Source organism: Physeter macrocephalus, chromosome 21 (assembly GCF_002837175.3).
Source record: "Physeter macrocephalus isolate SW-GA chromosome 21, ASM283717v5, whole genome shotgun sequence".
In the NCBI taxonomy this organism is placed as follows: Eukaryota; Metazoa; Chordata; class Mammalia; order Artiodactyla; family Physeteridae; genus Physeter; species Physeter macrocephalus.
In genome coordinates this window covers 855285-870360 of record NC_041234.1, presented here as the reverse complement: position 1 = coordinate 870360, position 15076 = coordinate 855285, and the positions used below count along the sequence as shown (strand labels likewise).

At 41.7% G+C, this 15076-nt stretch overlaps 1 protein-coding gene across 6 annotated transcripts in view; it reads left to right on the top strand.

The window, feature by feature from the left end:
• Nucleotides 1–15076, top strand: part of CTPS2 (CTP synthase 2) — a 150205-nt gene that overhangs the window by 124762 nt on the left and 10367 nt on the right. For 5 of the 6 annotated variants that reach the window (XM_028482647.2, XM_028482649.2, XM_024115282.2 and 2 more), the window contains 3 exons: nt 501–556; nt 6367–6463; nt 11243–11387. In XM_028482647.2, the coding sequence (XP_028338448.1) occupies nt 501–556; nt 6367–6463; nt 11243–11387 (298 nt within the window). Of the gene's footprint in view, nt 1–500; nt 557–6366; nt 6464–7176; nt 7267–11242; nt 11388–15076 lie in introns of those variants that run through there. The other variant, XM_028482648.2, reaches the window with a different exon arrangement.

Here is a 15076-nt window from a genome sequence, read left to right as displayed (position 1 = left end):
GTGGGTTTATCTCTTGGCTTTCTATCCTGTTCCATTGATCGTATATTTCTGTTTTTGTGCCAGTACCATACTGTCTTGATTACTGTAGCTTTGTAGTATAGTCTGAAGTCAGGGAGCCTGATTCCTCCAGCTCCATTTTTCGTTCTCAAGATTGCTTTGGCTATTCGGGGTCTATGAATCTGCACAATGGTGATGGTGCAGATGTCCCTGGGGCTCTCCGTTCTGCAGGCAGGCGTATGGAAGGAGGGCCTCTGCTGGAGTCCATGGTGGGCTTCCCTCTGTTCACTGCTGATGGCTTACTTGAGAATTGCTTCAGGGTTTCAAAGAAGCTATGGCTGTCCTATAAGAAAAGAAAATCGAGATTACTATCTAGAGTCTGGTTCATTTTTAGGCCTCTGATAGACCGATAGAGATCAAAGAGATTTCCCCCACACAGATGCCATGGATGTGCTTCCAAAGCTGATTACTACAATATTCATTTCACTTTCATATCTTTGCAGGGAAACTTTATGGTGACGTTCCTTTTATAGAAGAAAGACACAGACATCGGTATGAGGTATGGCTGTCGCACTGAATTACTGTGGAATATAGATGCTTAGTGTGAGGAACCCCAGTGATCACAAGCGGGCCTCTGGAGAAGCTGTCCAGCCTGGTGTCCATAGGGCTCAGGCGAGAAGTGCCAGATTTCCCAGCGGAGGCGGGTAGGGGCGGGGAGACTCTGGTCTTGGCTTTCCAAAGGCAAAATCTTTAAGTTTCTGCACATGGGACATTTCAGGGCTCTCTGTTACCCTAACTGCTGTCTCTTAGACTGAGATAAAGCTGTTATCCTTTTCCTGAACCTCCTGCCCTTTATTTTGGCAGAGTTGGGAAAAGGGTACTTGCATCTTCTGAGCCAAATGCCTCTCGGGATAAGGATGTGTCTCTGGGTATCACATGATGGACTCTTGGTTTGGGAGCCTCTTGGAAGCTACATTGAGCATGAAGCTTAGTGTCACATGATTAAGAGGAGTTATTGTTGAGATTGCCACATGAGAAGCCTACGTTCCCCAAAATGCAAATTGTCTGTACAGGGATTAATTGGTGTACCAATTACAATGCTTTTGACTGTGAAGAGTCAAAATTCCTGCTCATTATTCACTGAAACCAGCCTAAGCAGTAAGGAAATTTGTTATCTCAGGTAATAGGTAGTCCAGAGGCTTGGCGGGCTCCAGGCATGGTACAGTCAGGGCTCTTGCTGTGTCTAGGAGTCCCTTGGCCCTACCCTTTTCTGTGTGTCTGCCTTGTCCTTAGGCTGGTTTCCCTCATAGTTGTAAGATGGCTGCCAGTGGCAAGTGAGGCAACATGCATCTCTCCTAGACCTGATTGGGTCAATTTAGATTACCTGCCCACTTGTGAACCAGTAACCATTGCCAGGGCAGCGCTGAACCAGGCTTAAACTTGGATTCTTCCATCATTCATCTGCCAAGAGGGATGGGTTTATCATGTTTGGCTTAGACCAATTAGGACCATCTTCTAGAATGGGGAAGGTGGAGTCCCATGGGCCATATGCGGGTGGAGTAGATATCAGAACAAGCCCAGGGTTCTGTTTTGAGGGAGGACAAGTGGGAGTCAATGCCAGGTAGGCTACCAATAGTGTCACTACAATTAGGGAACATAATTTGCTGAGTGTAGGCCATTTTTGGTCTTATTTCCGTTGGGAACTGGGTCAACTGGTGGGACAAAAATTATTGAGCTGCTTTGCCTAAGTGGTAACTAGAAGTTGTAGGAACTGCTGTGCACGTGATGGTGTGGCCATTCATTCCTTCACACTTATTTTGCATCTCATATGTACTGGAGATGAGAGGGGGAAAGACACACATGGTCTCCCTCCTCTTAGGGAGCTTCCGTTCTAATTGGAGAGGACAAAAATTAACAGATAAAATAATTACAGATTGAGTCCTATGTTGGACAAAGTACTTGTGTCTAGAATATATAAAGAATTCGTACAACTTAATAATAAATAATGGCAAAAGATCTGAAGAGACATTTCTCAAAAAAAGATATATGATTGGCCAATAAGAAAATGAAGAGATAACCAACATCATTTGTCATCAGGGAAATGCAAATCAAAACCATAAAGAGATACCACTTTACACCCACTCAGATGACTATAATCAAAACATGGAAAATAGAGCTTCCCTGGTGGCGCAGAGGTTGAGAGTCCATCTGCCAATGCAGGGGACACGGGTTCGAGCCCTGGTCCGGGAAGATCCCACATGCTGCGGAGCAACTAAGCCCGTGCACCACAACTGCTGAGCCTGCGCTCTAGAGCCCATGAGCCACAACTACTGAAGCCCGTGCACCACAACTACTGAAGCCTGTGTGCCTGGAGCCTGTGCTCTGCAACAAGAGAAGCCACCGCAATGAGAAGCCCGTGCACCGCAACGAAGAGTAGCTCCCGCTTGCCACAACTAGAGAAAGCTTATGCGCAGCAATGAAGACCCAAAGTAGCCAAAAATAAATAAATAAAAATAAATTTTTTAAAAAATGGAAAATAACAAATATTGGTGAGGATGTGGAGTAATTGGAACTCTGATATACTGTTGGTGGGAATGTAAAATGGTGAGCCACATTGGAAAATCATCTGGTAGTTCCTCAAAAGGTTAAACAGAGTTACCATGTGACCCAGTAATTCCATCCCTAGGTATATTTAATTTCCCAAGAGAAATTAAAACATATGTCCACACACAACTTGTACACGAATGTTCATTGCAGCATTATTCATAGTAGCCAAAAAAGTAGAAACAACCCAAATGTCCGTCACCTGATGAATGGATAAATAAAATGTGGTCTATGCATAAAATGACAGTAAAAATTGACAGTAAAAAGAACTGAAGTATTGATGCATGCTACAACACAGATGAACCTAGAAAACATTACGTGAAGTGAAAGAAGCCAGTCACAAAAGACCACATATCGTATGAGTCCATTAACATGAAATACCCAGAATAGGCAAATCTAAAGAAATTGAATAGAGATTAGTGGTTGCCTAGAGTTGTGTGTGTGTGTGTGTGTGTGTGTGTGTGTGCGTGCGTGCGCTCACGTGCGTGGTGATAAGGAAATTGGGGGATGATGGTTAGAGGTATAGGGTATTTTGATTGTTTTTAATTTTTGGATGCTTTGGGTCTTTGTTGCTGCGTGCGGGCTTTCTCTAGTTGCGGCGAGCGGGGGCTACTCTTCGTTGCGGTGCACGGGCTTCTCATTGCAGTGGCTTCTCTTGTTGCGGAGCATGGGCTTTAGGTGCGCGGGCTTCAGTAGTTGCGGCGAACGGGCTCACTAGTTGTGGCACATAGGCTTAGTTGCTCCGCGGCATGTGGGATCTTCCCGGACCAGGGATCAAACCTGTGTCCCCTGTATTGGCAGGTGGGTTCTTAACCACTGAGTCACCAGGGAAGTCCTGGTATGTGAATTATATTTCAATAAAGCTATTAAAAAAGGAAAAATAATTACAAATTATGAGACCTAGACTAATGTTAAAAATGAAATAAAGGGCTTCCCTGATGGCACAGTGGTTGAGAATCCACCTGCCAATGCAGGGAACACAGGTTCAAGCCCTGGTCCGGGAAGATCCCACATGCTGTGGAGCAACTAAGCCCATGTGCCACAACTACTGACCTGTGCTCTAGAGCCTGTGAGCCACAACTACTGAGCCTGTGCTCTAGAGCCTGTGAGCCACAACTACTGAGCCCACGTGCTGCAACTACTGAAGCCCACGCGCCTAGAGCCGGCGCGCGTGCTCCGCAATGAGAAGCCACCACAATGAGAAGCCCGCGCACTGCAACGAGTAGCCCCCGCTCGCCGCAACTAGAGCAAGCCAGTGTACAGCAGCGAAGACCCAACACAGCCAAAAATAAAAAAATAAAATAAATAAATTTATTTTTTAAAAAATGAAATAAAAGCATATGAGGTTAAGATTGAGAAGGACAGGTGGCACCCCACTTTGATTTTTGACGAGGAAGCACTTTCTGTGAAGGAGAGGCTGAAAAGTTTGAGAAAGGGCCACTGATGAGATGAGTGAGGGAAGGGGCCATGAGCCAGGTCATCAAGTTGTCATCTATAACCAGTGTTTTAGTAGAAAAGTGGTTCCAAGCTTCTCTTTAGAGCATTTATGTAACTATATATAAAGAAAGCTTTTGGTTTAGTCACAAGGGAAATAAGATAGTTTCAATGCTCAAGCAGATTTGTGATTTAGGGAGAGAGAGTTAATTACACATAAATCAAGGGAAGAAGCAAATAAAGGGACAGCTATCAATAGCTAGTCTCAAGGTTTCAAGACAGATATCTGTGTCACAGTCCTACATTTTTTTTATTATGTAAGTTTCAGGTGTACAGCATTGTAGTTCAACATCTGTATACCCTACAGGGTGATCACCACCAGAAGTCTAGTTACCATCCATTATCATACAGTTGATCCCCTTCACCCATTTTGCCCACCCCCCAACCCCCTTCCCTGCTTGTCACCACTAATCTGTTCTCTGTGAGTTGTTTCTGTTTTATTTTGTTTGTTGGTTGGTTTTGTTTTGTTTTAAATATATATTTTTAAAATTCATTTATTTTATTTATTCATTTTTTGGGGGCTGCATTGGGTCTTCATTGCTGCACGCAGGTTTTCTCTAGTTGAGGCGAGAGGGGGCTACTCTTCATTGCGGTGCGTGGGCTTCTCATTGTGGTGGCTTCTCTTGTTGCGGAGCACAGGCTCTAGGCACGCAGGCTTCAGTAGTTGTGGTTCGCGGGCTCTAGAACGCAGGCTCAGTAGTTGTGGCGCACAAGCTTAGTTGCTCTGTGGCATGTGGGATCTTCCTGTACCAGGGCTTGAACCCCTGTCCCCTGCATTGGCAGGTGGATTCTTAACCGCTGTGCCACCAGGGAAGCCCTTGTTTTGTTTTAGATTCAACATATGAGTGAAATCATATTTGTCTTTCTTTGATTTATTTCACTTAGCATAATAGCCTCAAGGTCCATCCGTATTGTTGCAAATGGCATGATTTAATTCTTTTTTATGGCTGGGTAGTATTCTATTTATATATATATATATATATATATATATATATATATATATCATATCTTCTTTATCCATCAGTGGACACTTATGTTGTTTCCATATCATGGCTATTGTAAATGATGCTCCAATGAACATAGTGTGCATATGTCTTTTTTTTTTTTTTTTTTTTTTGGTGCGCGGGGGTCTCACTGTTGTGGCCTCTCCCGTTGCGGGGCACAGCCGTTGCGGAGCACAGGCTCTGGACACACAGGCTCAGTGGCCATGGCTCACGGGCCCAGCCGCTCCGCGGCATGTGGGATCTTCCCGGACCGGGGCACGAACCCGTGTCCCCTGCAACGGCAGGCGGACCCTCAACCACTGCGCCACCAGGGAAGCCCCCCATATATCTTTTTGAATTAGTGTTTTCATGTTCTTTGGATAAGTACCCAGAAGTGGAATAGCTAGGTCATATGGTAGTTCTACTCTTAATTTTTTGAGGAGTCTCCATACTGTTTTCCTTAGTGGCTGTACCAATTTACAGTCCCACCAGCATTGTAGGACTTTTCTCTACATCCTTTCCCACATTTGTTATTCCTTGTATTTTTGATGATAGCCTTTCTAACAGATATGAGGTGGCTAGCTCATTGTGGTTTTGATTTACATTTTCTTGATAATTAGTGATGTTGAATATCTTTTCATGTACCTTTTGGCCATTTGTATGTCTTCTTTGGAAAAAGGTCTATTCAGATCCTCTGCCCATTTTGTAATTGTTTTTTTTTTTTTTTTTTTTTTTGGTGTTGAGGTGTATGAGTTCCTTATATATTTTGGATATTAACCCCTTATCAGATACGTGGTTTGCAAATATCTTCTCCTATTCAGTAGGTTGCCTTGTTTTGTTTGTTTGTTTGTTTGTTTTGGCCACGCTGCGTGGCTTGCAGGACCTTAGTTCCCCAAGCAGAGATTGAACCCATGCCTCCTGCGGTGGAAGCGTGGAGTCCTAACCACTGGACTGCCAGGGAATTCCCCGCCTTTTTGTTTTGATGATGGTTTCCTTCACTGTGTAGACAGTTTTTAGTTTGATGTAGTCTCACAGTCCTACTTTTTGAAACTCATCTTTGGACAATAGAAGGTGGGCCTCCCAAATTTAAGGGCTGTGATCCAACTATTTCTCAGGTTCATCATGAATTTAAAAATAGGCTTTGAGATTTGAATATAAATAGAAATTAACTCCTAGTTAGAGCATCACCGAAATGGAAAATCCACCCAGTTGGTGGAGGACATTTTCATAAGCTGATATGTCTGTATTGCTCTGCTGTCCAAAGATACTTAATTTCTTGTTTTTCCAGGTGAATCCTAGCCTGATCAACCAACTTGAGCAGAATGACTTAAGTTTTGTAGGTCAGGATGTCGACGGGGAGAGGATGGAAATCATTGAACTGGCAAGTAAGTGGGCTCTTCATTTTTGAAAATTTTTGTGGTGATTGTGGTGAGCTAATGTCTCTTTGTCGACCGTAAGCATACAAAGATATAACTTGAGACCCATTTTATTTGCTCTCTTTCTTTTCCTCTCTCCTTTGAAATAAATATGCAGCTAAATAGAAATAATATGCACTACATATAAAGTGCATGAAAAACTAGATTGCTTATAATACTAATCATTTTGGGGCCTATTAGAGTGAACCTGCCATAAAACGATGTAGTGTTCGGAGACTACCAGATCTACCAGTAGTATGCTTCCTAGCGTCCTTGCCCCCTTCCTGGGGTGTCTCTTGTTGCAGCTTCTGGGTTAGACGCTCTGGGAAAGGCAGGCAGCCCACTGTTGAGTAGCACTCTGCTTTCTCCCTCCTCTGAGGAAGAATGGCCCAGTGCCCTCCTCACTACTGGTGACTGACTGTGCAGCACATGTGACAATAATTTGTTGTATAAACCATCCTCATTATTGAATGCTTAGTGTGTACAGGATACTCTAAAAATGGTAGCATCATTTTCTAGAACCTACCTTTTCCAATCTGTATACTTTAGGCTCCAGATAACCCAAACTACTTACTCTTCTTCTAACTTTCCTACTGTTTTGTCCATTTTAGTCCGTGTCATTGTTCTTCTACTTCAAATTCCTTTTCTCTGTCCCTTTCCTTTTCTGTCTCTCAACTGTTCAGGTACTTCAGAATTCCCGAGCAGGGAGGAGTAATGAAGTTGGGAAAGGCTTCTTTGACCACTGTAGCATGTTACCTGGACCCAGAAAGAAGGCAAGCAGTGGACATTGAGTGTGCACTCACTAGGTGCTTCTCATCAGACCCCTTGCTAGGGACTCTACGTGCCTTATGTAACTTACAAGGCGGGTGATGTTATTCCTACTTTATGGAGAAGGAGACCCGAGTGCAGAGAGGTTAAGCAACCTGCCAGGGCCATCCAGCCAGTCACTGTCGGGGCTGGAGCTAAACCAGGTCGGAGCCTCCTTCTGCCACCACCTCTGTGGGATTTTATTGTTCTTCTTGTTTTCATTGGACATTCCACTTAAGATTATCAATCCATGCCTGAAGTTTTAAATTAGAATATGAGGATGTATTTTCTGTAGTCCTTCTGATGGAAATGCCCATCATTTACAATTTTTATAGTGTCACTGTTTGGTGTTGAAGTCTCTTAAGTCTGGCATGTGAGAGGGCAGAGAAATTTCTTATGCAAATTACTATTTGTTTACTTTGTTCAAGTAGTTATTCTCTTTAATTCTCCTGTCTCTCATTATTACCAGCAAACTCTTAGAAGCTTCTTCATCGCAAGGATTTAGTTTCCCATTGACACTTTCAAATTTCATGTGGGTTGGAAAGGAAATGAGACCTGCTGTAAAACCTTGCAATTTTTAAAAAGCTGACTGCATGGGAATTCATTTTATTAAGGAAAATTTCCCAGATGATTTTGATCTTAGCTACCCTTATCACATCCATGAATCACTACATTCCTGAAGGAGTTCTAAAAGGAACGACAAAGCTTGAGATTAGTATAATGTCAGAATTTGTTTCAAAGCAATTAAGAGCATTATTTAAAAGATACTTTGACTGATAGAACATCATCAAAATAAAAAGTTTTTAGTCTCTTTCCTCATATTGGATTTTTTGGGTAAAGTGTTTCAGAGCAACGATCCATTCATTCAAATATTCTTTCCCTGGCTATGACACGATCCGTTGCTCAGCTTCTGTCTCCAGTGGTACAAAAACACAATTATTGTCGGCTTCTTTCAGAGACAGCCCTAGATGCTGTGCTGCAAGATTCGTCACATCTTTAATTTAAAGCGGCATTGTTTTCTTTTCTAAGGGCAGATGGTTTCTCTTCTTTTCTTGAAGGGGACACTTTCCTGGGAGAAGGCGGCATTCCTCTCACCAAGCTTTCATACCTGAATGTTCTTCTAATTCAAGGAGGCTTCTTCTTGGATATGATGTAGAGGATTTCTACACTGGATTTTTCTGGATTCAGAGCTGTCCAGTAGAATCTGCTGCAATAATGGAGTATTCTGCCCTGTTCACTATGGTAGCCACTAGCTGTTTGTGGCTATTTAGCACTTGAAATATGCTCGGTTAATTTGAATGAGTTTATTAAATGGTCACCTGTGGCCAGGGGCTACCATTTTGTATAGCAAAGCTTTATTATTTTTTTCGGGTTTCCAACTTTTATTTAGTTAAGTAAGGAGTAAAAATTAAAATAAACATGAAAAACTACTATCTGATACTGCCACTATTTTATAAAGAAGACTCAAAATAGGAGAAGGATCATCATCATCATCATATGAGAATTGAAAGATCAATCCTTTGCAGAAGAGAACAAATGGTGATCTTACATCAAAGCTTCTGAAGTGGGCAGTGAGCGCCCCAGGACACACCTGGCCCCACAGGTGCAGAGGGAGGTGTGAGCTAGTAGTCAGACGATGAAAGCTGAAACCCCAGCTAGCCGACCAGGAACAGGACAAAGCTTCTCCAGGCTTCTGCGTCTATACCTGTACATTTACCCTACTTCTGAAGTCCTTTCCTTTTCTAAAGTTCCATAACTATTAGATGAGAACACTCTGCTAGCCTGCTACCTATTTTATTAGGTTAAGGGATAAGCTTTAAATGATAACCTTAAGAGAGTGGACATTGCCGTTCAATCATCATTTCCTTACTACTGAGCAGTAGTTTTGGGTCTTCAGTGGTAAGTGATGGGGATTTGTGATTTTGAATTCCATACTAGACTTTCAGATTACTTGATAAAGCATCTCATTGAAAGATTTAAAGTTATTTACTTCCTCCTATAAAACTTGTATTTTATCATCCTCAGTTTGATATGTATATGGCCATTAAAATGATTTTTAAAGTAAGGAATACATGCTGACCATGCTTTGACTATAGCAATTATGAGATTAGAGAGTTGCCCAATCTCTAATTAGGAGTTGCTTCCTAATCTGGGAATAAACATATTTTTTGAGAGTTCTGAGTGGGGAGAGGAATTTGTAATCCTAGAAAATTTCTACCCAGATTTGGAAATGTTACCCATTAATTTTTACCATTCCCAAACAAGGGATTTCAGATACCTGAGAAAAGCTACTTTTCTGTTCCTATTACATCTAGGAGAACTTGCATTGCTCATATAGGGACTTCTTACAACCCTCAATATGTAATAGTTTTATTTGCCCTCTGATAATGTAAGAAATATGTGTTCATTGTAAAGGTTCACACGATACGGAGAAGTATCAATATAAGGGAGAAAATAAAAATATCTTGAACTCTCACCCCTTGAGCCGTAACCACCATTAACATCTTGAAAGGGCATCCTTTTATCACTTGGAGACTCTTCATCACAAGAGATACGTTGGCGTATGCTGAAATATGAGTGCCTGTTCAGCTTCATGGTGCTATCCATGATTAATATCCAGCCCAGAGCTGTGACTAGAAAAGCAGTTATACCGGGTGCATTCCCAGGGGACCCATCCCTTGGGAAAGGAGACCTTGTGGGAAATGGCCTGAAGCCATCTAAGAGAAAGAGTGAGCCTTAAGTATGAGGATACCAGGGTGCTGGGAGGGGACCTTTCCCCCCTACCCTCTTGAGTTCTTGTGGTCAGACTAATAATAAAATTGACCCAAGATAGATAAGCAGGAGAAAAACAAATTTTAACTCATGCAGACGGAGGTCTCATAGAAATGGGACCTAAGAAGTGGCCAAAGCAGGCAGCCTTTATACTTTTTAGACAAAGAAACAATAAATATGTGAGGAATTAACAGGACAAAGAGACTTAGGCTTTGGGTGCTTAATTAGTGAAGAATCTAAACAAAGTTTGGGCTTGGGTAGTAAATTAAAGAAGTCACAAATGTGTTTATATAGGCTTCTCTGCCCAAATTCCCTGTCTCTGGTGATAAGGGTATCCTTCCACTTCAGAGGCAGGAAGTACACCTTTCACAAGAGAGATTTATTTCCTGCTTTCAGGAGACTAGGTGGGGTGTGTGTCAAAGTGTCCCTGTTGCATCAGCTCAATCTTTTTTTTTTTTTAATTCATTTATTTATTTTTGGCTGCGTTGGGTCTTCGTTGCGGTGCGCAGGCTTCTCATCGCGGTGGCTTCTCTTGTTGTTAAGCACGGGCTCTAGGTGCGTGGACTTCAGTAGCTGTGGCACGTGGGCTCAGTAGCTGTGGCTCGCAGGCTCTAGAGTGCAGGCTCAGTAGTTGTGGTGCACGGGCTCTGTTGCTCCGTGGCATGTGGGATCTTCCCGGACCAGGGCTCGAACCCATGTCCCCTGCATTGGCAGGCAGATTCTTAACCACTGCGCCACCAGGGAAGTCCCCATCAGCTCAATCTTAAGTAACTTTAATTCAAAATAATCAATATGCCATTTAGGCATATTTTAGGGTGGCCTGCCCTGGGCCCCACCCGTGGAAATGGAACCACTGTACGTCTGTGAAGGGTCTAGATAGCGGGCAGATTTGGGGAAAGCAGATCATCTTCCCATTCAAAAACTTTTGCTTAACTTTGCTCACTCTAACACCTTGCACAAATAAAATGCTGGATCTCTTATTAATGAGATGTGTTTTGCAATTTGAAATTCTACTACCAAGTTGGATCATGAAAATAACTGGCTATGTTGGTAACAAGTTAAATAATCACTTTACCATTTAATGAGTTTTCTTATTTAAAGATAAGAAGACCTTTAAAGCTGTTCTCATATTTATCTGCTTCAATTGTATTATGATTATTCTCATTTCAGATCACCCCTATTTTGTCGGTGTCCAATTCCATCCTGAGTTTTCTTCTAGGCCAATGAAGCCTTCCCCTCCATACCTGGGGCTATTACTTGCGGCAACTGGGAATCTGAATGCCTACCTCCTTCAGGGATGCAAGCTGTCTTCCAGGTAACCAGCTTACAGTTCTTAACAGTGACTTGAGGTGCAGTTATCAACATCTTAGGTTTCTCATAAAATTTGATATCATTGTAGGATTTTTTTAAAAAGTGGAGAATCATTTTTTTCCCCTCTTAACAAGCATACTTTTTTCTCTTAGTGAAAATGATTTAGTCACATCTACAATGGTAATGTGTCAGCTTTCAAAATCATGCTGATGCTGAGTATCGTTTTAGAGATTTTTGTCTTTTTGATAGGTTAAAAAAGGGATTTTCTTTTGTTGACTGATTAATAAATATATATGAATATTTTATACATTTATTGGCTTTTTGTTTTATGAATAGCCTGTTCATATCCTTCGCCCTATTTTTCCTTTTGCTGTTATCCTTTTTCTTTTTTATAATTAATTAATGAATTTTTGGCTGCTTTGGGTCTTTGTTGCTGTGCATGGGCTTTCTCTAGTTGCGGCGAGCAGGGGCTGCTCTTCGTTGCGGTGCGTGGGCTTCTCGTTGCGGTGGCTTCTCTTGTTGTGGAGCATGGGCTCTGGGTGCGCGGGCTTCATTAGTTGTGGCCCGCGGGCTCAATAGTTGTGACTCGCGGGCTCTAGGGCGCAGGCTCAGTAGTTGTGGCACACGGGCTTATTTACTCTGTGGCATGTGGGATCTTCCTGGACCAGGGCTCGAACCCATGTCCCCTGCATTTGCAGGAGGATTCTTAACCACTGTGCCACCAGGGAAATCCCCTCCTTTTTTCTTAATGATTGGTAAGCTCTTTATATATAAAGGACATTAATCCTTTGTTAGGTTACACATACTTTTTCAAAGTGATTTTTTTTTCTAAGTTGTTAATGGCTTTCATTAGTTTTTGTTAGTTTTATCTTAGTTTTTATTTTCCCTAAAGTTTTAAATAAAGACTTTATGTAGTCCTTATTCATGTATTTTTTTATTTATATGTGGTCAACTCTTTTACTTATGTGGATTATGTCTTTAGTATCCTGCCTAAAATCTTTCCCTATCGAAAGATTATTATATAAATAATTACCCATTTGTTTTCCACTAGCACTTTTATGGTTTCTCTTTTAAAAAATTTTTTGAATTGAAGTATTGTTTATCTACAATGTTGTGCTAATTTCTGCTGTACAGCTAAGTGAGTCAGTTATCCATGTATATACATTCTTTTTTAAATTTTCTTTTCCATTATGGTTTATTTCAGGAGATGGGATATAGTTCCCTGTGCTATACAGTAGGACCTTGTTGTTTATCCATTCTAAATGTAATAGTTTGCATCTAACAACCCCAAACTCCTAATCCACCCTTCTCTATCCCCCCACCCGTGGCAACCACAAGTCTGTTCTCTACGTCTGTGAGTCTGTTTCTGTTTTGTAGATAGGTTCATTTGTACTATATTTTAGATTCCACATATAAGTGATATCATGTGGTATTTGTCTCTCTCTTTCTGACTTACTTCACTTAGTATGATCATCTCTAGTTGTCTCCTTGTTGCTGCAAATGGCATTATTTCGTTCTCTTTTTTGGCTGAGTAATATTCCATTGTATTTATGTACCACATCTTCTTTATCCCATCTGTCAGTGGACATTTACGTTGTTTCCATGTCTTGGCTATTGTGAATAGCGCTGCTATGAACATAGAGGTGCAGGTATCTTTTTGAATTATAGTTTTGTCCAAGTATATGCCCAGGAGTAGGATTGCTGGATCATATAGTAACTCTATTTTTAGTTTTCTGAGGAACCTCCATACTGTTTTCCCTAGTGGCTGCATCAATTTACATTCCCACCAACAGTGTAGGAGGGTTCCCTTTTCTCCGCACACTCTCCAGCATTCGTTATTTGTAGACTTTTTAATGATGGCTGTTCTGACTGGTGTGAGGTGGTACCTCATGGTAGTTTCGATTTGCACTTCTCTAATGATTAGTGACGTTGAGCATCTTTTCATGTGTTTGTTGGCCATCTGTATGTGTTCTTTGGAGAAATGTCTATTTAGGTCTTCTGCCCATTTTTCAATTGGTTTTTTTTTTTTTTTTTTTTTGGTTGACTTATATGAGTTGTTTGTATACTTTGGGGATTAAGCCCTTGTTTGTGGCATCATTTGCAAATATTTTCTCCCATTCCATAGGTTGTCTTTTTGTTTTTTTTTATAGTTTCCTTTGCTGTGTAAAAGCTTTTAAGTTTGATTAGGTCCCATTTGTTTATTTTTGTTTTTATTTCTAGTGCCTTGGGAGACTGATATGGTTTCAATTTTATATTTTCAATTTGTAATTTATATGGACTTTATTTTTGGTGTATTGTGTGAGGCAGGGAATCTGCATCCCCCTTACACTGCCCCCCTCCCCAGCTGCCAATGAAGTAATTTAGATTTGTTTCAGGGATTTCTGTTTTGTTCCATTGGTGATTTCATCTCTTTTTTCTGAATCCTTACCACCCTTTTCATTATCATAGGATTATTGTAAATCAAGCCCTTATCTACCCTACTCTCATTTTTATTTAACATTTTAAAAAATGTGTTTTTCTCTCTTCTGGAGGACCTGTATAATGATTTTTAGAGTCAAGTTTGAATAAAAAAATCCCTTAGGGATTTTCGTTAAAATTTCTTTATATTTAAATACTCATTTGGGGAGAATTTACATCTTTACTTCCTCTCATCTAAGAATATTGTACGTAATAACTTTCAAAGTGAAAGGAACTAGCCGGAATCATGTTCTTAGGTAGGGGTTATTACCACAATAACTGGATATATCTTGTTTAGAAGATTACCATTGTGGACCCTCATCCTAGCAAATGAGCCTGGTGATATTGCATTTGAGGACTGCCAGGATCGCTGTGTGGTGTGTCCATGTGTGCTTTGTTACACAAGCCTGCTTGTTTGCGATATTACCTGCTAGGAGAGACTCACAGCTCTCTAGCATTTCCTTTAACTGTGTGTTCAGATGGGAACAGCTTTACATATTTTGCATGTTGGGTCTCTTAATGAATTAATGATCACTCCCTGCACTCTTGAACCAGTGCAGTGGTTTTCACACCGTGCCTTGTGGAGCTGGAATCCAGGCTGCCATGAGGAGTAGACTGGGATAGGGGGAGGTTTCCAGGCTCTTCCCTGCTTCAGCTTCCCTACTTCAGTGGAGCTTCAGCTCCACTTTTCCTGGCTCACGTGGCCTGGTTCTGCATGAGATTGCATATGAAGATGAGCTTCCTGTGCTGTGAGGCTGCATGGCTTACACAGCAGATTGGACATTCCAGTGTGGTCCCGTGTTGGATATATGCTCCAACCCTTCCCAGCCGCTTTATTGTCTCCATTATTTCAGGTGCTCACACGTGAAAGGAGGATGACAGTGGAACAAGTGAGATGGCTGGGAGAAGTAACGCACACATAATTGTTCATGCATAACTATCTGGTTGTTTGCAAGCATCAACTAATATAGAAATGGCGTCTGGTTTGTGTGGCCCGCCCACCTGTGTGCTGGCTGGCCCGCCAGTTCTTGCCTGGGGCCTGGTGGTCTCTGGGTAAAGCTCACCAGTAGTTTCTGAGAAAAGTGACTGCTTGCCAGCAACTGCTGAGCGAGGCACAGTGTCTCAGAAAGAAGGGAAAGATCTCTTAACAAGACTCTGATGCTGGGATTGGAATCACAGCTGACTAGCAGGCTTCCATGGTGGTCAGAGAATTCCTATCTATCAGCCACCGACTGG